The sequence below is a fragment of the Salvelinus namaycush genome, chromosome 8 (genome assembly GCF_016432855.1).
Source record: "Salvelinus namaycush isolate Seneca chromosome 8, SaNama_1.0, whole genome shotgun sequence".
NCBI classification, from domain to species: Eukaryota; Metazoa; Chordata; class Actinopteri; order Salmoniformes; family Salmonidae; genus Salvelinus; species Salvelinus namaycush.
Genome location: NC_052314.1, coordinates 1,641,910 through 1,664,382, shown reverse-complemented (window position 1 = coordinate 1,664,382; position 22,473 = coordinate 1,641,910). Strand labels below are relative to the sequence as shown.

General features: G+C 48.3%; 1 protein-coding gene across 1 annotated transcript in view; it reads left to right on the top strand.

The window, feature by feature from the left end:
- cntln (centlein, centrosomal protein) overlaps positions 1-22,473 on the top strand; it is a 143,468-nt gene that overhangs the window by 52,625 nt on the left and 68,370 nt on the right. The window contains exons 12-13 of the mRNA XM_038999095.1: positions 1,713-1,834; positions 9,458-9,577. Coding sequence (XP_038855023.1) covers positions 1,713-1,834; positions 9,458-9,577 — 242 coding nt within the window. The remainder of the gene's footprint in view (positions 1-1,712; positions 1,835-9,457; positions 9,578-22,473) is intronic.

The window sequence follows — 22,473 nt, the reverse complement described above, 5'->3', positions numbered from 1 at the left end:
CTTTTTATTTATTACATTTTTTTGTACAAACTTGCCACTTCCAAGACAAGTAAACAACAGCACTGTCTCTCTCTGAGGTCTGAGAAGACACCAAATTATTTTTCAGCTTGAGAACATACATGCTGGATGATTAGGGTCTGGGGCCAGAGTACCCAGAGCAGGCTGTGTGTTGTGTTGTGGAGTATTGATTGCTGGTGGTGGGGTTGAAGTGTGATCTGTGATGACCAGGGTTGGGGCCGGGGCCCAGTGGGAGCTCTAAGGGGCCTGGGAAGCAATGATGTGGCTAATGCCCTGCCACTCCGACCAGAGCCCCTCTGCAATCAATCAGTCAGGACTCTCTCTCTGTGTGTCTGGTTCTCTCTCCTTTCATTAGAGGCAGAAACCCAGGCTGCGTTTGTTTGGGGGGCTTTGTGTTGTAAAGGCGGCCCGTGTAACGGATGTCCTCTGTGAATATCTCTCACCAGTACACAAAAATCCATACTTGTCACATCGGTGGAGTGTGAGAGAAAGTGTGTGTGTGTGTGTGTCTGTCTCTGAGTGTGTGTGTGTGTGTGCATGCGTCCATGTGTGTGCTGCCGCTCCCGCTCCTCTCTGTTCTCTTTGTCCTTGTTAATAATAACAGGGTTCAGAGCTCACATTTCCCTCTCTGCAGGGCAGCCGTGTCATATCAGCAGTAAACAAGCTCTTTCCTTCAAAAGGCGCTCGACAAGAAGTCTCCCCAGCCCTGCCTGGCCACTCAAGCAGAAACCTGCTCTGCTCCCTTTCTCTCTCTCTCTTATTCTTCCTCTCTTTCTGTCTCTCTCGTCTTTCCTCCTCTCCTCCCTCCCTAGCTCTAGCCTGCCTGTTTTAAAGTGTTTTCTTCCTCCACTCTGTTAAGGTCAGAATAATAGAGGCGTTCCTGTCAGGAACATCTAGATGTTCTCCTCCTTCTCTCCCTGAAAGTCCCACGTTGTAATCTTTTCTTTCAAAAAAATACTCAGTCATTGCCGCCCCAATTGGGTGGTGACCCCAGTCAATGACCAGTACCCCGCTGAGGGGAGAGGGGGTGAAGAAGGGGGGAGGGTAGTGTGAAGAGGGTTCAAAGTGCTCTCTCTCCCGGTTGACTTGACCATATTAATGCTGTACCTGTAACGAACCTCGGAGGCTGGAGGAACACTTGTCAGAGAAAAGGAGAGGAACTGCAATGTCAGAGAGAGGGGATGCTTCCTCAATAATGGAGCACATCCTTGTTGTAGCTACATGTTACAGTAACAGGAGTTATATCTGACCTAGGGGGTGTACAGCAGTGGAGGCTGGTGGGACGAGCTATAGGAGGACTCATTGTAATGGCTGGAAAGGAATGAAGGGGCCAGAGTCAAACGTTGTTTCCATGTGTTTGATATGGTTCCATTTATTCCATACCAGCCATTACAATGATCCCATCCTCCTATAGCTCCTCCCGCCAGCCTCCACTGGTGTACAGTTCTGTACTAGACTGACACTGTCAGTAATTAAATTATTTACGCTGTTTCTAGGTCAATTTTCGATCTTTTGGAAATACACCGCTCTCAATGTAAGATTTAAGTCATTTTAACTTTTCAGATAGATTTGTCACCACTCCCAACCCCCGACCGGTTTCACATTTCAGTGACATCATTTGATTTCCCTGTGCACTGCATGTGGGAAGTGGCCACATTGTGTAACGTAACCTCCTGTATGTCTCTGGCCGGCAGACGGACGAGAACGAGGAGCTGCGGAGGGCCCATGAGAAACGCCACGAGCGCCTGCGTCTCGTCCAGACCAACTACCGGACGGTCAAAGACCAGCTCCGAGAGGTGGAGGATGCACAGGGCCTGTGAGTACCCTACTAGAACTAGAATTCAATATTCTACTCTACTAGAATTCTATTTCTATGGTACCACTTCCATCCAGCGGCAGACTGACGTTCTGGTATAGAGTGGCAGGTGACACACTTCTACCCAGCGGCAGACTGACGTTCTGGTATAGAGTGGCAGGTGACACTTCCACCCAGCAGCAGACCAACGTTCTGGTATAGAGTGGCAGGTGACACTTCCACCCAGCGGCAGACTGACGTTCTGGTATAGAGTGGCAGGTGACACTTCCACCCAGCGGCAGACTGACGTTCTGGTATAGAGTGGCAGGTGACACACTTTCACCCAGCGGCAGACCGACGTTCTGGTATAGAGTGGCAGGTGACACACTTCCACCCAGCGGCAGACTGACGTTCTGGTATAGAGTGGCAGGTGACACACTTCCACCCAGCGGCAGACTGACGTTCTGGTATAGAGTGACAGGTGACACACTTCCACCCAGCGGCAGACCGACGTTCTGGTATAGAGTGGCAGGTGACACACTTCCACCCAGCGGCAGACCGACGTTCTGGTATAGAGAGGCAGGTGACACACTTCCACCCAGCGGCAGACCGACGTTCTGGTATAGAGTGGCAGGTGACACACTTCCACCCAGCGGCAGACCGACGTTCTGGTATAGAGTGGCAGGTGACACTTCCACCCAGCAGCAGACCAACATTCTGGTATAGAGTGGCAGGTGACACTTCCACCCAGTGGCAGACTGACGTTCTGGTATAGAGTGGCAGGTGACACTTCCACCCAGCGGCAGACTGACGTTCTGGTATAGAGTGACAGGTGACACTTCCACCCAGCGGCAGACTGACGTTCTGGTATAGAGTGGCAGGTGACACACTTCTACCCAGCGGCAGACCGACGTTCTGGTATAGAGTGGCAGGTGACACACTTCTACCCAGCGGCAGACTGACGTTCTGGTATAGAGTGGCAGGTGACACTTCCACCCAGCAGCAGACCAACGTTCTGGTATAGAGTGGCAGGTGACACTTCCACCCAGCGGCAGACTGACGTTCTGGTATAGAGTGGCAGGTGACACTTCCACCCAGCGGCAGACTGACGTTCTGGTATAGAGTGGCAGGTGACACACTTTCACCCAGCGGCAGACCGACGTTCTGGTATAGAGTGGCAGGTGACACACTTCCACCCAGCGGCAGACTGACGTTCTGGTATAGAGTGGCAGGTGACACACTTCCACCCAGCGGCAGACTGACGTTCTGGTATAGAGTGGCAGGTGACACTTCCACCCAGCGGCAGACTGACGTTCTGGTATAGAGTGGCAGGTGACACACTTTCACCCAGCGGCAGACCGACGTTCTGGTATAGAGTGGCAGGTGACACACTTCCACCCAGCGGCAGACTGACGTTCTGGTATAGAGTGGCAGGTGACACACTTCCACCCAGCGGCAGACCGACGTTCTGGTATAGAGTGGCAGGTGACACACTTCCACCCAGCAGCAGACCAACGTTCTGGTATAGAGTGGCAGGTGACACACTTCTACCCAGCGGCAGACCGACGTTCTGGTATAGAGTGGCAGGTGACACACTTCCACCCAGCGGCAGACCGACGTTCTGGTATAGAGTGGCAGGTGACACTTCCACCCAGCGGCAGACCGACGTTCTGGTATAGAGTGGCAGGTGACACTTCCACCCAGCAGCAGACCAACGTTCTGGTATAGAGTGGCAGGTGACACTTCCACCCAGCGGCAGACTGACGTTCTGGTATAGAGTGGCAGGTGACACTTCCACCCAGCGGCAGACTGACGTTCTGGTATAGAGTGGCAGGTGACACTTCCACCCAGCGGCAGACTGACGTTCTGGTATAGAGTGACAGGTGACACACTTCCACCCAGCGGCAGACCGACGTTCTGGTATAGAGTGGCAGGTGACACACTTCTACCCAGCGGCAGACTGACGTTCTGGTATAGAGTGACAGGTGACACTTCCACCCAGCAGCAGACCAACGTTCTGGTATAGAGTGGCAGGTGACACTTCCACCCAGCGGCAGACTGACGTTCTGGTATAGAGTGGCAGGTGACACTTCCACCCAGCGGCAGACTGACGTTCTGGTATAGAGTGGCAGGTGACACACTTCCACCCAGCGGCAGACCGACGTTCTGGTATAGAGTGGCAGGTGACACACTTCTACCCAGCGGCAGACTTACGTTCTGGTATAGAGTGGCAGGTGACACACTTCCACCCAGCGGCAGACCGACGTTCTGGTATAGAGTGGCAGGTGACACACTTCCACCCAGCGGCAGACTGACGTTCTGGTATAGAGTGGCAGGTGACACTTCCACCCAGCGGCAGACTGACGTTCTGGTATAGAGTGGCAGGTGACACACTTTCACCCAGCGGCAGACCGACGTTCTGGTATAGAGTGGCAGGTGACACACTTCCACCCAGCGGCAGACTGACGTTCTGGTATAGAGTGGCAGGTGACACACTTCCACCCAGCGGCAGACTGACGTTCTGGTATAGAGTGGCAGGTGACACTTCCACCCAGCGGCAGACTGACGTTCTGGTATAGAGTGGCAGGTGACACACTTTCACCCAGCGGCAGACCGACGTTCTGGTATAGAGTGGCAGGTGACACACTTCCACCCAGCGGCAGACTGACGTTCTGGTATAGAGTGACAGGTGACACACTTCCACCCAGCGGCAGACCGACGTTCTGGTATAGAGTGGCAGGTGACACACTTCCACCCAGCGGCAGACCAACGTTCTGGTATAGAGTGGCAGGTGACACACTTCCACCCAGCGGCAGACCGACGTTCTGGTATAGAGTGGCAGGTGACACACTTCCACCCAGCGGCAGACCGACGTTCTGGTATAGAGTGGCAGGTGACACACTTCCACCCAGCGGCAGACCGACGTTCTGGTATAGAGTGGCAGGTGACACTTCCACCCAGCAGCAGACCGACATTCTGGTATAGAGTGGCAGGTGACACTTCCACCCAGCGGCAGACTGACGTTCTGGTATAGAGTGGCAGGTGACACTTCCACCCAGCGGCAGACTGACGTTCTGGTATAGAGTGGCAGGTGACACTTCCACCCAGCGGCAGACTGACGTTCTGGTATAGAGTGACAGGTGACACACTTCCACCCAGCGGCAGACCGACGTTCTGGTATAGAGTGGCAGGTGACACACTTCTACCCAGCGGCAGACTGACGTTCTGGTATAGAGTGACAGGTGACACTTCCACCCAGCAGCAGACCAACGTTCTGGTATAGAGTGGCAGGTGACACTTCCACCCAGCGGCAGACTGACGTTCTGGTATAGAGTGGCAGGTGACACTTCCACCCAGCGGCAGACTGACGTTCTGGTATAGAGTGGCAGGTGACACACTTCCACCCAGCGGCAGACCGACGTTCTGGTATAGAGTGGCAGGTGACACACTTCTACCCAGCGGCAGACTTACGTTCTGGTATAGAGTGGCAGGTGACACACTTCCACCCAGCGGCAGACCGACGTTCTGGTATAGAGTGGCAGGTGACACACTTCCACCCAGCGGCAGACTGACGTTCTGGTATAGAGTGGCAGGTGACACACTTCCACCCAGCGGCAGACTGACGTTCTGGTATAGAGTGGCAGGTGACACACTTCTACCCAGTGGTGCCGACCAGAAACGTGCTCTGCTGGCTTGGATATTGTCTTTTTACATTATTCCAGGAACTATTAGGTATGTGTAACCAAGCCAGCACAGACTTTTTTTTAAATCCTGGATTTTATCAGCTCAAACCATGTCGCAATCCGTTCCCTTTAGCCTGGAGTTAATATGAACTTGCCTTGGGGAGTGTTTAAAGGCACGTAACTCCTCTCTCTTTAGTTAAGCCCTTCTGAACCCCCTGGAACACATCAGAACCCAACTGAAACGCTCTCAAATACTCCCATGACCTTTACTCTTTATGTTACATGTCATCACCTGACCTACTGTGTGGGAGGATTACACCTTTACCTTTGAAAAAGCTTCACTGGTTTTAAGCGAATCAATTTCGTTGCTTAGCGTTTGAGTCGCTGTGCGTGTCTTTGTTTCTCTCTCTGTCTCTCTCCTTCTTCCCCTGGCATCAATTAGGACTTGAGGGCAGGAGGCTGAAGGTGTCCGTTATAGAGGGGACAGGGTGTCTGAGAAACTCCTGGGGAGGGACGGGGGACGAGGTGGAGAGGGGGTGATTTGAAGGGGAGTGATTTCCTCTTCCGATCCCCTTGGTTTGATCTAGATTAAAACCCCGGGGTTTTCACACAAAGAGGGCAACGTGGCGGCAAATGTCATTAACGTGACACACACTCTTTCTCCCTCTTTCTGACTTCCTCCCCCAAAGCTTCAGGCAGCGAGAAGAACCTTTTAAAACACTAACTAATGGAAGCGTATGTGGGGTTGGTATCCACACGGGACCGACGTGTTGACCCTGTCAGCTGTTTTCTCCCCGGGTTAATTAAAGAAAACAGCGGCTGCAACGTGAGGCCGTGTGAAAGTAGAGCGAGCGAGTATTCACCATCCACCACCTCCCCGCCGTTCGGCTAGGAGCAGCTCAGCGCAGCACGGAACAAAGACAGGCAGACAGAGAGAGCGTGTGACAGACAGAGAGAACGAAGAGAGCATCACTTGGAAACAACACCATTTGTGCCCGTCTGTACATTTTAGCAGGTTATCACGAAAGTGTGGTGTGTGTGGTTGTCTCCTTGTTGTGGGAGGATCTTGATGAAAACGAGGGCACACTTTGCTAGCAGGAAAAGAATAGGGCTGTCTGATATTTTTCTCTGTTTGTAACCTTTTGAGGCAATAAGTCATATTAAAAAGGTACAATTTTAAATGTTATAAAGCTGTTTTGTTGCAAACAGGGAATTGGTGACTCATAATACACATTCAACCAAGACTCCATCAGACTGACCTGTCACCTGCATATTGGCATCATCATTTGACAGGAGACAGAATTGACACTATATGCAGCTTTGCCCTTTTCATCCTCAGCCTTTGATGGCGCCACCCAGGCAGCCCCTCAGCCTTATGATCTTTGGCATTCACTTGGATGGGTTAACCCCTCATATCCATCCTTAAATAGTCCCAAACCCAGTGGGGGTAATGCCAGTCTGAACGGGGAGACAATGGAGAAACCACTTAAACACTACCCCTGTTAGAGCCGTGGAATCAGGCCTAACAAGTCAGGGGGGAAAACGTCGACTCTCATTGCATTTTGGGCTTGTTAGGGATATCCCAGTTGCCTCCACGCTGTGTTGACTGTTTTCAGGGAAAGTGGTGGGGGTGGGGAGGGGCTTCTTTTATGCCCTCCCTTTGTGTGTTAGACTGAAAGGGGGGTGTAAACTGTTCTGAAGACCACCTCTGCCTGCCTCTTATTCTTTTCTGGAGTTTAAATTGAATAGACCACCTCCTCCCCCCATTATCACAGGTGAAACCATTAGCATTAGTAGCATTAGTTTGTGCTTCCTCTTCAGCATGTTGCTGCTGCCACCCTCACATTCATCTGGTTTCTCTCTCCAGGAGAGTGACTTATTGAGTGACTGAGTTATTATTGGTGCTCTATGGGTCTGGGTTGATGTGCAGTGAGTGCAGTGCCTGTTTCCCAAATGGCACCCTATTCCCTATAGTTCACCTGAGGCTCTGGTTAAAAGTAGTGCATTATTTTGAGAATATCGTTCCATTTCAGACACAGCCAGTGTGTGTGGGTGGAGTGGACACTGGAGCAGGAAGTAGGAAGTAGGGTAACTACCAGCGAATCAGAGCACAGCTGCAGGCCCTGGACTCTCTCTCTCCTCATCAGCATGCAGCCGACACACGGCCGGGCTGGGCCGCTCCGGAGAAACAGCACTGTCATTCATGATTACCACCAGACGCGCCCAAACGGAATAAAAGAGCAGAAAAAACCCAACTTCTTATTTATATTAGAGAGAAGAAAGTTTTAATCAGACTGGGATGACGGGATGAGTAAATAAATGAAAGGTTATTAAAACATCTGCAGTCTGATCAAAGTTGCGCCCGTTAACAGATTCTCCTCGAATTAAAAGCAATTAGCCGGAGAGTCTTCTCTGTGAATAAAGTGCTCTCCCATTTCTGTTTCCTCGCTGCTTAATAACGGAAACTAGTTGACTGCTGGGGGGAAGCACTGAGGGCTGGACTGGTGCTGGATCCAAAATGGACTCCTAGTCGCTACCCCCTAGGCACTCCCTGAAGATCTAAATGCTCCTCTCGGCCTATCAGAAGACGGTGTGAATCATTTACATATTTACCCTTTAGTCATTTAGCAGATGCTCTTATCCAGAGCAGCTTACAGGAGTAATTATGGTTAAGTGACTTGCTCAAGGGCACATCGACAGATTGTTCCCCTAGTTGGCTCGAGGATTCGAACCAGCAACCTTTCTGTTACTGGCCCAACGCTCTTAACTGCTAGGCTACCTCAATTACAATATTGCTTGCCATATCCCTGGTAGCAGGTCTGTCTGATCAGATCCACAGGACGGCAGGCTGTAGGGGCTTGCTCATGCATACAACACACAGTGTAGAGAAATGCATTTTGCATCGCAATACTCTCCCCACTCACCATAAGAATACATATAGAATACTCCTCAGTGTCTAAGTTTTGTTGTGGGAAGTTCCAGTGATCTCTCTTCTGTATCAGAGAGAGAGAGTCTTTGCTCTCGGGGAAAGAAACCCGGGGATCACAGGACAGCTCAGACACACTACAGCACCGCACTGTCGGCACCATACCACAAGTTAAAGGGCTCCAAATTGCTCACAGGGGCATTAGCGGTATCAAATTTAAAAAATGTGCTGTTCCTCCCGTTGCCTTCCCCCTCCCAGGAACGGTGTCTTAACTGGTATTAGCGTGGCAGAGCGGCGTCTACATAGCCCATAATGACCACGGGAAAGAAACCCTGGACCATATAGATATAACCCTGGTTTCGCCTACCTCGGAATCCATTTCCACTCCATTGATTGATTGATTGATTGATTGATTGATTGATAGAGAGATTGATTGATAGAGAGAGAGAGAGAGAGAGAGAGAGAGAGAGAGAGAGAGAGAGAGAGAGAGAGAGAGAGAGAGAGAGAGAGAGAGAGAGAGAGAGAGAGAGAGAGACGTTCTCAAATTTTCTTCTTTATTAGATGGTTTTGTCTCTGTGTCTTTGCACCAGAAGTGTTCAAATGAAGGACTGATTGGAGTTGGAGGGTGGGTAGGCTGGGATTGATTGATGAGGAGGATACTGGGGGGCCGAGGGGAAATAGGCGGTGGGTGTGTGTCTGCCACGCCACCGTGTAAAAGTGTCATTAAGTATTCATAAGTGACGTGTGTCAGCCATTATTTACATCTACATGGCACACTGGGAATCCTCTGCAGTCCGCAGCCTAGCCACACGGGCACTGCCCTGGGATTTAACTAACACCAACTGTGTGTGTGCACTTATGTGTACACTTGATTTGCCACTGAAGTATCAAAGTCAAGGCCGCTCATTTGAATACGGCTACAAATGTCTAAATAACAACAGTTCTCCCGATGTGAATTGACCAGTGGCTGCTAGGTATGGTACTAACTGTTCTCCCCTGGGTCCTCGGTGTGTGTGTGTGTGTGTGTTGGTGCAGGCCCAGGGGCAGGGCCCAGCAGCGGGCAGAGCCGTGGCAGCTCCGCCAGGAGAACAGCGATGCGGTGTGGAACGAGCTGGCCTACTTCAAACACCTCAACAAGAAGCTCACTACACAAAAGTAAGTCCCACTCCTCTCTGTCTCTCTCTCTGTCTCTATACCTCCTCAGTTGGCCTGATTGCTTGCTGATATAGAGTATTGTCATTTGCACACACACACACCGTTACACACACATACACGTTTTACACACACACGCCCTCACCTCTGTCTGACCTCTCGACCTCTCCCCCGCAGTTTGTCGGTGTTAAACTTTGAGCACGCCCTTCTGAACTTCACAGCGTCCGTCTCCCCTCCTCATTATTTCCAGCCAGCAGGTTCCAACACTAGATCATTAGCCCCGTCTCTCATTTGGAAAATTGCCGGCCCGAAGATTTTGTTGGTTGGAGAAAAAATATCACATTATCGGTGTGCTCTGGCCGTGTCTTTGTGAAGCGTCTTCATTTCCGTGTTGTTTCTAATGATAGTGAGAAATATATTGTTTTAAGCTGGCAACAGTTCCATGTTCCACATCATATATATTTGAATCATTCTACACGGCGGCCAGCAAAAACATTTGTTCATTAAAGTAATTTTACCTGACACTTTTTTGCAACGAACGTGGGGACGGGCGGGTCTGTTAGTTGCAGCTCTGGGGTATGATTCCATTCATCACCACTACCAATGAATTATATCAAATACCTAACTGGACCTTTCTGTTCTCTGATCTGTGGCTATGTGAATGTGTTTGGTAAAGGAGAGCTACCTAAGAACGTAAACAGACAGTTGAGTATTATGGGGACATGAGCCTCCGTGACAATAGCGGTGTAACGAGAGAGGGAGAGAGAGAGAAAAAGGTGGGGGACAGGGATTGTGTTAATTACCAGGGCTGTTGGAGGTGTTGCTCTTCATTAGGGCCTCTGACTGCGGCTCTCTACCACTCTGCCAGGGCTCATGCTGCTGTACAGCCCAGACCAACCACTGACCAGCCAGTCCTCTGTTTGATCTGGAGCAGCCTCCCCTACCCGTCCCTACTCTACCCCGTCCCTACTCTACCCCGTTCCCACTCTACCCCGTCCCTACTCTACCCCGTTCCTACTCTACCCCGTTCCTACTCTACCCCATTCCTACTCTACCCCGTTCCTACTCTACCCCGTCCCTACTCTACCCCGTTCCTACTCTACCCCATTCCTACTCTACCCCGTTACCTGCTCTACCCCGTTCCCTACTCTACCCCGTTCCTACTCTACCCCGTTCCTACTCTACCCCGTTCCCTACTCTACCCCGTTCCTACTCTACCCCGTTCCCTACTCTACCCCGTTCCCTACTTTACCCCGTTCCCTACTCTACCCCGTTCCTACTCTACCCCGTTCCCTACTCTACCCCGTCCCTACTCTACCCCGTTCCTACTCTACCCCGTTCCCTACTCTACCCCGTTCCCTACTCTACCCCGTTCCCTATCCTACTCTACCCTGTTCCCTACTCTACCCCGTTCCCTACTTTACCCCATTCCCTACTCTACCCCGCTCCCTACTCTACCCCGCTCCCCACTCTACCCCGTTCCCTACTCTACCCCGCTCCCCACTCTACCCCGTTCCCTACTCTACCCCACCTCTGTAGTGTGGTGCTGTAGCAGGCTGAGGCCTGGGCTCTCCTCCTCCTCTTCCCCTCTCCTCCTCTTTCCCTCTCCTCCTCTTCCCCCCTCCTCCTCCCCTCTCCTCCTCTTCCCCCCTCCTCCTCCCCTCTCCTCCTCTTCCCCTCTCCTCCTCCTTCCCTCTCCTCCTCTTCCCCCCTCCTCCTCCCCTCTCCTCCTCTTCCCCCTCCTCCTCCCCTCTCCTCCTCCTCTCCTCTCCTCCTCTTCCCCTCTCCTCCTCTTCCCCTCTCCTCCTCCTCCCCTCTCCTCCTCCTCCCTCTCCTCATCCTGTACGGTCCTCCTAATCCCAGATGATCTCATTATGATCTAGCCCGGCTGCCTCTCTCTCTCTCTTTCTCTGAGCCAGAGCTGTCCGAGCTAATTACAGACCAGGCATACAGCCGCCACAGCTCCAGCCGCCGCTGCCCGTTAAGGATCCTCCCGGCCGGGCAAGCGGCTGCAACGTCCTGCCCGGTCCTTGCAACTGACCTGCGAGTAGCACGAGGGAGAGCGGGAAGCCGCCCGTTCCCTTTCAGGCTGTGCAGCCCCTGTCCTCCGGGGTTAGTACTGATCCCCGTCAACCCAGCCAGGCACCCAGCGCCCACGCCAAGGCCCAAAGTAAACTTGGCGGAGGTCTCTATCTCGTGCTTTAGAAAAATGACCCCCCCCACACACAGAACCGCCACGCTTTGATCCTGGCCCCGGCAACATCCCCGACGACCATTAGACGGCTCAGTGTGCAAAAGCAAGCAGCAGGCACACCGTCCGTCCGACCACCTTCCCCACTCCCCCTTCTCCTCTCCTCACCCCATCTCCCTTTATATCTATTGGGAGTGTTTGGGAAGGCGGGTGTGTGGGAGGGCAGGGGAAGAGGGGGGCAAGAAACGAAGCATACACGGTGCAATTAGGCTGGGCTTCTATATCAAGCTGTTTGGCGGCTCCGGCGATGTAAATTACTGTTGATAGCCAACAATTAAGGAGATGGGAGCCGTGTTGGTGCAATAACTAGACCAACACACACCCCCAGCCCTAAACTTCGGATGTATCCCAAAATGGCACCCTATTCCCTATATAGTGGACTACTTTTGACCAGACCACTGTGGGCCCGACACTGGTCAAAAGCAGTGCACTATATAGGGAATAGGGTTCCATTTGGAACGTAGACATCTAGTGCTTCTGCAAGGCCCAATAATAAGTGGCAGTTTGCCATTCTGCCGTCCATATTAAGATGATTGTGCTTGTGAAGGTTGTGCCTCCTCGTAAGTGTTAGCTATGATTTGCTAATGGCTAATTATCTCCTGGCTGGAGGTAGGAGGAGGAGTTTGGGCCCAATAACAGTCCAGCGAAGGCTGCTGTTAGGATGTTTAGATGCTTAAAGGATGTTCTCTCACTCCTCTCATTTCCTTTCTCTCTCTCTCTGTTGGGCTAAAGTCTCTCTCTCTCTCTCTCTCTGTTGGGCTAAAGTCTTTCTCTCTCTCTCTCTCTCTCTCTCTCTCTCTCTGTTGGGCTAAAGTCTCTCTCTCTCTCTGTTGGGCTAAAGTCTCTCTCTCTCTCTCTCTCTCTCTCTGTTGGGCTAAAGTCTCTCTCTCTCTGTTGGGCTAAAGTCTCTCTCTCTCTCTGTTGGGCTAAAGTCTCTCTCTCTCTCTGTTGGGCTAAAGTCTCTCTCTCTCTCTGTTGGGCTAAAGTCTCTCTCTCTCTCTGTTGGGCTAAAGTCTCTCTCTCTCTCTCTGTTGGGCTAAAGTCTCTCTCTCTCTCTGTTGGGCTAAAGTCTCTCTCTCTCTCTCTGTTGGGCTAAAGTCTCTCTCTCTCTCTCTCTCTCTCTCTGTTGGGCTAAAGTCTCTCTCTCTCTCTGTTGGGCTAAAGTCTCTCTCTCTCTCTCTCTCTCTCTCTCTGTTGGGCTACAGTCTCTCTCTCTCTCTGTTGGGCTAAAGTCTCTCTCTCTCTCTCTCTCTCTGTTGGGCTAAAGTCTCTCTCTCTCTGTTGGGCTAAAGTCTCTCTCTCTCTCTCTCTCTTTCTCTCTGTTGGGCTAAAGTCTCTCTCTCTCTCTCTCTCTGTTGGGCTAAAGTCTCTTCTCTCTCTCTCTCTCTCTCTCTCTCTCTCTCTCTCTCTCTCTCTCTCTCTCTCTCTCTCTCTCTGTTGGGCTAAAGTCTCTCTCTCTCTCTGTTGGGCTAAAGTCTCTCTCTCTCTCTCCCTCTCTCTCTCTCTCTCTGTTGGGCTAAAGTCTCTCTCTCAATTTCAATTTCAGGGCTTTATTGGCATGGGAAACATGTTAACATTGCCAAAGCAAGTGAAGTAGATAATAAGCAAAAGTGGAAAAAAAACAATAAAACTGAACAGTAAACATTACACTCACAAACGTTCCAAAACAATAGACATTTCAAAAGTTATATTATGTGCAAATAGTTCAAGTAAAAAAGGGAAAATAAATAAACATAAATATAGGTTGTATTTACAGTGGTGTTTGTTCTTCACTGGTTGCCCTTTTCTTGCGGCAACAGGTCACAAATCGTGCTGCTGTGATGACACACTGTGGTATTTCACCCAATAGATATGGGAGTTTATCAAAATTGGATTTGGTTTCGAATTCTTTGTGGATCTGTGTAATCTGAGTGAAATATGTTTCTCAAATATGGTAATTCATTTGGCAGGAGGTTAGGACGTGCTGCTCAGTTTCCACCTCATTTTGTGGGCAATGTGCACATAGCCTGTCTTCTCTTGAGAGCCAGGTCTGCCTACGGCAACCTTTCTCAATAGCAAGGCTATGCTCACTGAGTCTGTACATAGTCAGCTTTCCTTCAGTTTGGGTCAGTCACAGTGGTCAGGTATTCTGCCACTGTTTACTCTCTGTTTTGGGCCAAATATCATTCTAGTTTGCTCTGTTTTTTTGTAAACGCTTTCCGATGTGCCAAGTAATTATCTCTTTGTTTTCTCATGATTTAGTTGGGTCTAATTGTGTTGCTGTTCTGGGGCTCTGTGGGGTCTGTTTGTTAACAGAGCCCCAGGACCAGTTTGCTTAGGGGACTCTTCTCCAGGTTCATCTCCGTGCAGGTGATGGCTTTGTTATGTATGGAAGGTTAGGGAATCGCTTCCTTTTAGGTGGTTGTAGATTTTAACGTTTCTTTTCTGTATTTTGATAATTAGAGGGTATCGGCCTAATTCTGCTCTGCATGCATTGTGTGGTGTTTTACGTTGTACACAGAGGATATTTTTGCAGAATTCTGCATGCAGTCTCAATTTGGTGTTTGTCCAATTTTGTGAATTCTTGGTTGGTGAGCGAACCCCAGACCTAACAACCATAAAGGGCAATGGGTTCTATAACTGATTCAAGTATTTTCTGCCAGATCCTAATTGGTATGTCAAATTTTATGTTCCTTTTGATAGCATAGAAGGCCCTTCTTGCCTTCTCTCAGATCGTTCACAGCTTTGTGGAGGTTACCTGTGGCGCTGATCTTTAGGCCGAGGTATGTATAGTTTTTTGTGTGCTCTAGGGCAACGGTGTCCAGATGGAATTTGTATTTGTGGTCCTGGCAACTGGACCTTTTTTGGAACACCATTACTTTTGTCTTACTGAAATGTTATTTCAGGACCCAGGTCTGACAGAATCTGTGCAGAAGATCTAGGTGCTACTGTAGGCCCTCCTTGGTTGGCGCCCGAAACACAAGATCATTAGTAGACATTTGACTTCAGATTCTAGTAGGATGAGGCCGGGTGCTGCAGACTGTTCTAGTGCCCTCGCCAATTTGTTGATATATATGTTGAAGAGGGTGGGGCTTAAGCTGCATCCCTGTCTCACCTCACGCCCCTGTGGAAAGAAATGTGTGTTTTTTTCCAATTTTAAACGCACACTTGTTGTTTGTGTACATGGATTTTATAATGTCGTATGTTTTTCCCCCAACACCACTTTCCATCAATTTGTATAGCAGACCCTCATGCCAAATTGAGTCAAAAGCTATTTTGAACTCAACAAAGCGTGAGAAGACGTTGCCTTTGTTTTCAAATCGAATTGTATTTGTCACATGTGCCGAATACGACAGGTGAAATGCTTACTTACAAGCCCTTAACCAACAATGCAGTTTTAAGAAAATACCTAAAAAAAAGTTAGACTGGCGCTCTGGTACCACTTGCCGTGCGGTAGCAGAGAGATCAGTCTGACTAGGGTGGCTGGAGTCTTTGACAATTTTCAGGGTCTTCCTCTGACACCGCCTGGTATAGAGGTCCTGGATGGCAGGAAGCTTGGCCCCAGTGATGTCCTGGGCCGTACACACTTCCATTTGTTGGTTTGTTTGTTTGTTAATTAGGGTTAATTAGGGTGTGCAGGGTGAATACGTGGTCTGTCGTACAGTAATTTGGTAAAAAGCCAATTTGGCATTTGCTCAGTACATTTTTTTCGGTGAGGAAATGTACGAGTCTGCTGTTAACCTCTCTAGGGTACGTGAGACGGTAGTGTCCCACCTCCTCAACAGCCAGTGAAACTGCAGGGCGCCAAATTCAAAACAACAGAAATCCCATAATTAAAATTCCTCAAACATACATGTATTTTACATTATTTTAAAGATACACTTGTTCTAAATCCAGCCACAGTGTCCGATTTCAAAAAGGCTTTACGACGAAAGCAAACCAAACGATTATGTTAGGTGAGTGCCTATTCACAGAATAACACAGCCATTTTTCCAGCCAAAGAGAGGATTCACAAAAAGCAGAAATATAGATCAAATTAATCACTAACCTTTGATGATCTTCATCAGATGACACTCATAGGACTTCATGTTACACAATACATGTATGTTTTGTTCGGTAAAGTTCATATTTATATCCAAAAATCTGAGTTTACATTGGTGCCTTACGTTCGGAAGTTCCAAAACATCCTTTGATTTTGCAGAGAGACACATCAATTTACAGGAATACTCATAATAAACATTGCTAAAAGATACAACTGTTATGCATGGAATTTTAGATGCACTTCTTAATGCTACCGCTGTGTCAGATTTCAAAAAAGCTTTACGAATAAAGCAAACCATGCAATAATCTGAGTCGGCGCTCAGAGCCCAGTCAAGATACAAATATATCCGCCATATTATGCAGTCAACAGAAGTCAGAAGTAACACTATAAACATTCAATTACCTTTGACGATCTTCATCAGAATGCACTCCCAGGAATCCCAGTTCCACAATAAATGTTTGTTTTGTTCGATAATGTCCGTCATTTATGTCCAAATTCCTCCTTGTTGTTCTAGCGTTCAGTACACTTTCCAAACTCACGACGCGCGGGCAGGTCCAGCGGAAAGTACGGACGAAAAGTAAAAACATTTATATTACAGTCCGTAAAAACATGACAAACGAAGTATTGAATCAATCTTTAGGAGTATTCCATTGTCTTCAGAAGTGCGATGGAACAGAGCTTGCTCTCACGTGAACGGGCATGTTCAGGTCATGATAGACCTGACTCATTCCTCTCTCCTTCGGCCCCACTTCACAGTAGAGGCATCAGACAAGGTTCTAACGACTGCTGACATCTAGTGGAAGCCGTAGGAAGTGCAACATTACCAATATCCCACTGTATCTTCAATAGGAGCTGAGTTGAAAATCGACCAACCTCAGATTTCCCACTTCCTGGTTGGATTTTTTTCTCCGGTTGTTGCCTGCCATATGAGTTCTGTTATACTCACAGACATCATTCAAACAGTTTTAGAAACTTCAGAGTGTTTTCTATCCAAATCTGCATATTCTAGCTTTTATGGCTTTGTAGCAGGCCGTTTACTCTGGGCATGCTTTTCATCCGGACGTGAAAATACTGCCCCCTACCCCAAAGAAGTTAATGATAATGCAGAGAAATTTCTCAAGGTTGCTGTTGACGCATATCCGTAGGTAGTTATTGGGGTCAAATTTGTCTCCACTTTTGTGGATTGGGGTGATCAATCCTTGGTTCCAAATATTGGGGAAGATGCCAGAGCTGAGGATGATGTTAAAAAGTTTAAGTTTAGCCAATTGGAATGTGTGGTCTGTATATTTGATCATTTCATTGAGGATACCATCAACACACAGGCCTTTTTGGGTTGGAGGGTTTTCATTATGTCCTGTAGTTCATTCAATCTCTGTCTCTCTCTCTTTCTCGGGCTGAAGTCTCTCTCTCTCTCACTGTCTCTTACTGTCTCTCTTTCTGTCTCTCTTTCTGTCTCTCTATCTGTCTCTCTGTCTCTCTCTCTTTTTCTCTCTCAGGCTGAAGTCTCTCTCTCACTGTCTCTCTTTCTGTCTCTCTCTCTGTCTCTCTCTCTGTCTCTCTCTCTCTTTCTCTCTCTCGGGCTGAAGTCTCTCTCTCTCTCTCTTACTGTCTCTCTCTCTCTCTCTCTCTCTCTCACTGTCTCTCTTACTGTCTCTCTTTCTGTCTCTGTCTCTCTCTCTGTCTCTCTCTCACTCGGGCTACAGTCTCTCTCTGTGTCTTTTGGTCTCTCACTCTCTCTCGTTCTGTCCTGAGCTGCTGTGTACAGATGTTTCATCATTGCTCCCCCCATCCAAACAGGCACTTATAAAAGAGGCTTGTGGTCCAATCAACCATTTGTTGCCAAAATGAGTGTGCTTGTGTAGTGTTTATTCCCTGGGTTTGGGTCCCTGTAGTGTTGCTCTCAACACAGCAACACTCCAATTATTGGATCCTCTAGTTCCCTTAGTGGAGGTGAGGCCGTTAAGGAAGGTGAACCAGCTGCAGGTCCACTATGGTAGTTTAATCTCTCTCTCTCTCCCACTGGCTCCCTGCAATGGAAATGATCATGGATGTAATCAGGCACAGAGTGCTTAAGAACTCAACTTCATACCCTTGAACTTGCTAGGTATTATTAAGACCTGTGTGTTTAGGTGATTTGAGTGAAGGCGGACTAGAGTCTCCCCTGACATCATTAGAAGTACCATGATCTGCAGCATTAGATTAAATGCCTGCATTTATGTTAGACATTTCCCTTTGTCCTAATGAATAAATAATAAGGATCTAGTCAGGGAAGTATTCTGTTTAACTTGTTATCTCAAATCAAATTGTGTTGGTCACATGCGCCGAATACAGAATACAACAGACTACAGAATACAGTAGACTTTACCGTGCAATTCTTACTTAGGAGCCCTTTCCCAACAACGCAGAGTTAAAAAGTAAGAACAATAGAAAATATGAAAACCATAAATAACTAGGACGAGGCTATATACAAGGAGTACCGAGTCAATGTGCAGGGGGTACCAGGTTGTTGAGGTACCAGGTTGTTGAGGTACCAGGTTGTTGAGGTAGTTGAGAGAATATGTACATGTAGGTAGGGGTAAAAGTGACTAGGCAATCAGGTTAGAAAATAAACAGAATTTCAGCTGTGTGTGTGTGCCGTTAATGTGCATGTGTTTTGTGTGTTTGTACGTGTGTATGTGTGTGTTGGAGTGTCAGTGTAAGTATGTGTGAGCGTGTGTGTGTGTGTGTGTGTGTGTGTGTGTGTGTGTGTGTGTGTGTGTGTGTGTGTGTGTGTGTGTGTGTGTGTGTTGGAGTGTCAGTGTAAGTATGTGTGAGCGTGTGTCTGTGTGTGTGTGTGTTGGAATGTTAGTGTGTGAGCGTGTGTCTGTGTGTGTGTGTGTTGGAATGTCAGTGTGTGAGCGTGTGGGTAGAGTCCAGTGAGTGTGCATAGTCACATCGGTAGTGTAAATTCCCTCTGTCATAGCATTGTTTGTTTCCTTTGTAGTTGTTGTGTCTATATCAAACAGACCATAGATTTATTTGTAATCTCACTCTGATCACTGTTTCAATGTATAAACTGGGTTTACCCTTGGTTTCTTGTGTCAAGGTCTAGAGACTCCCCTGACTCTCCTGATAGCCCTAAAACAGGCCTATTTACCCTCCCAGGTTTGAAGTGGTCCTGAGAGAAGACTTGACATTTTCCATTGGGACCACTCTACCATCGGTTTGATATCAAATTAGGCAGTCAGCAGGAAATCTTTCTCTCTCTCCTTTATTTAATCATCAATTGTTGTACTCCTCAGACAAAGACCCCCGTTTCAAATATGGGCTCTCAAACATGAAGCGCACTCTGGAGGAGAATGATTTGAATTACTTCAATGGCAAATGAGCAAATAAAGCGTAAAGCCGCCGGAGCGCCGGCCAGGCATTCAGATTGAAATGTCCTCTTTGTCGTTGGTGGAGGAGAGGCGAGGCGGGAGCGGGTTCGGCGAGGAATGTTGATTCGCCATGGGTTAATTTTATCTCCCATCATTATGGTTATGTCTCTGGTCGTCCTCTGGTTGTCTGCCGCTCGTTAATTGTTGTTAACGGTCAGTGGGTGAAAGGGAGGCAGGGATTATTTAGGCCCTCGTAAACAGACTAAACACTGGCTACGCGGCGCGGCAGGCGGCGCCCTCACACTAAAGACGGTACACTCAGTCGACATCAAAGCATAAATTAGGCAGCTATTACTGTTGGATAAAAAGCCTTTGAGATGATTTGTAGGAAGAACGGCGTGGTGAAGAAGCCCCCTCTACTGAGAGTGACCATTACAGACGTGGTGGAGACGTTTGACTCTAATGAAGTTTAATAAAGTTTACCCGGGTTTTCTGCTCTTTCTCTCTGCGATGTATTTTCTTTCTCCTTTCATCTTGATTGCTAAAATGTATTAGGAGTAATGAGTGTATTTTGCCCCCCCCGGACCAGGGAGTGTTAGGGGGAGGGACACACGGGGCAGACAGACACACACACACACACACACACACACACACACACACACACACACACACACACACACACACACACACACACACACACACACACAAAGAAGACAGAATGTTTTATGTTTGTTTTGATAACCGACCACCAAAGTGCCTCCTTTATTCATTATTTGCTAAATGAATTATTCTTTGAAACTTTGCTGCACACTTACTGTGTAATTATGAGGCAAGCCCTAGCCTGCCTGCTCTCTGGATTGTACCGCGGCCAGGCGTCGCTCAGAAGGCATGGGAACTAAAGCTGTGCTGTGAAACGTCAACATAGATAATCAGCACATTTCACAGGACCAGGCTGAGAAAGTACATCTCTACAGTGATATCTACCTGTTTAGTCAGATACTGTGTGTTATGTCACTTTACGACATGCCAACAGATGCCATAACACTACACATGGAACAGTAGTATAAACACAGCAGGATTCAGTCTACTTTTTGTGGTATTTGTATGTTGTAATGTCAATATTGACAGATGCCATCATCAGATGAGATCGTACTTAACAAAAATACTGTTCTTAGGGTCTGAAATCTCAAATCTGGGATTTTAATGCGGCGGGCACAATGGACCTCCTTAACCGTTTTCACTAGTCCACCCCAGTAGTGCCTGAACATGGAGGCCTATTTACCTCCCATATCAATGCCCCGTGGCTGAGAAGGGAGAGGCGTGCTCCGGCTCCGCTCAGTGACTCACTGCTTCACTGTTGTTGTTGCATTATGGCCTGTGGCCACGAGAACAGAGAGCTGTATGAACTACAACACTTTACTGCTGACAGCGGAGGCTTATCCCTCCTCCCTCCCCGTCCGTACTAGACACAGGCTGTGTCCCAAATGGCATCCTATTTTTTATATAGTGCACAACATTTGACCAGAGCCCTATGGGCCCAGGTCAAACATAGTGCACTTAATAGGGTGTAATTTGGTATGGACACACAGACAGACTCTTGCCTTTCTGGGCTTAAAGCTGCAGAGAGAGGGGAATTCCCCTCTGACTCAAAATGATGTCTTTCCTCACCTCTTCTTCAGGGGGTACTGACATGCTCTCCTCTCCAGTCATAGAAAGTGCTAGAAGTGTATTTTTTTACCCCCTCTCTCTCTCTTTCTCACTCACTCTTTCTCTCTCTCTGTTCTATGTTTTTATGTGCCAAGCATGAAATGGGAGAGAGTGAGATCGAGGGAAGGCCTGGCGCGTGAAAAGCACAACGGTCAAAAGATGATGTACTGCTCTGTGATCCCTGGTGGGTCGGAGCTGGCAGTGTGTGCTCTAAGCTCTGTTAGTCTACTCTAGAGGAACACAGGTAGAGAAAAGATCAAATGACTTGGAATAGATGGCTCAGGGCTCGGCTGGCTCTGATGCTACTACGGTATTTCAGGAGAGAAGGGTTTTAACAAACAGCGAAACAGAGACGTACAATACAGAGCCATCATTACCAAGCAGAACGCATCTGTTCCGTCTGTTTTCTTTCATTTTGATGCTAGCGGAGGTAAAAGCGTTTGTTTTTTTCAGCTTTCAAGCCTGCTGAGTTTTGTATTCTACCTCAGGCGAGGCGTTATGAGGGAATTGGAGATGGATTTGCTGGCTTTATTTGAACAGAAGAGAAAGGGTAAAAAGAGAGAACAGGATGTGTGATTGACCACAAACATTGTTCTATGATGCTGTCAAGGGTTGGACAGGAAAGCATCTGTTTTAGGATTATTAAAGTCTACCTATCAGTAGTGTTCTGGAGGGCCACTGTAGTGGATCAAGTCTGTCCTTACGCAGGCCTGTTTGACCAGGAAACAGAAGTCAATGGCTGCATCTGAAATGGCATCCTATTCACACGTTACATGCGGCCAAAAGTAGTTCACTATATAGGGAATAGGGTGCTATTTTGGACGCCGAAAACATCAGTGGTGTAGCCCAGATGAGGATATTGTAATGTAGAGAGGAGCAATCAATTACTGCTATAGGAAATGCACCTTGAATGGGTTTATTCAAGCAGCTCGAAATATTGACTTCCGTAGATTTTAGTGGCATGATTTTCCCCACCACTGTTCTATAGCTAAGAGTAGTACATTATGTATCTGATCTCAGAACAACAGGGGAGTTAGCTGTTGTTTCTACTCATTTTACTCTGTTCTCCTGTGTGTGGCACGCTGATAGATACAGACACTCCTCAGGCAACCCTGGTGTTACCCCCTCTTCCTTATGTATTTATTCGAAGAGATATCTAACATCCAACCAGCCTCTCAACCCTCTAGAGAGGGCCACGCTCCCCCCTCCCCCCAGGGAACCAAATAGACTGCAAATAAACATCTGTTATTCAAATTGATGCATTCACACTAAGGAATCACACAAGCCTATGAAGCGAGAGGGAGAGGGAAACGGAGAAGGGGGCGAATCGAACGGGAGGGAGATGGGAGTTAGCAACCTCTCATAAAACAATTATATGCAGTTGACAAAAAAAACAGGAATTTGAATCGGGCCTTGGTCTGTATTTTAATTGAACAACTGTTGGGTCTGAAGAGACCTCCAGTACTGGCTGCTGGATTGAGGGCTAATAATGCTGTGTTCACACTCCAGCCCAGAGGCCTAACGCCACAGCTCACCGTCCTGGAGATGTGAGGTAAATGTTTGG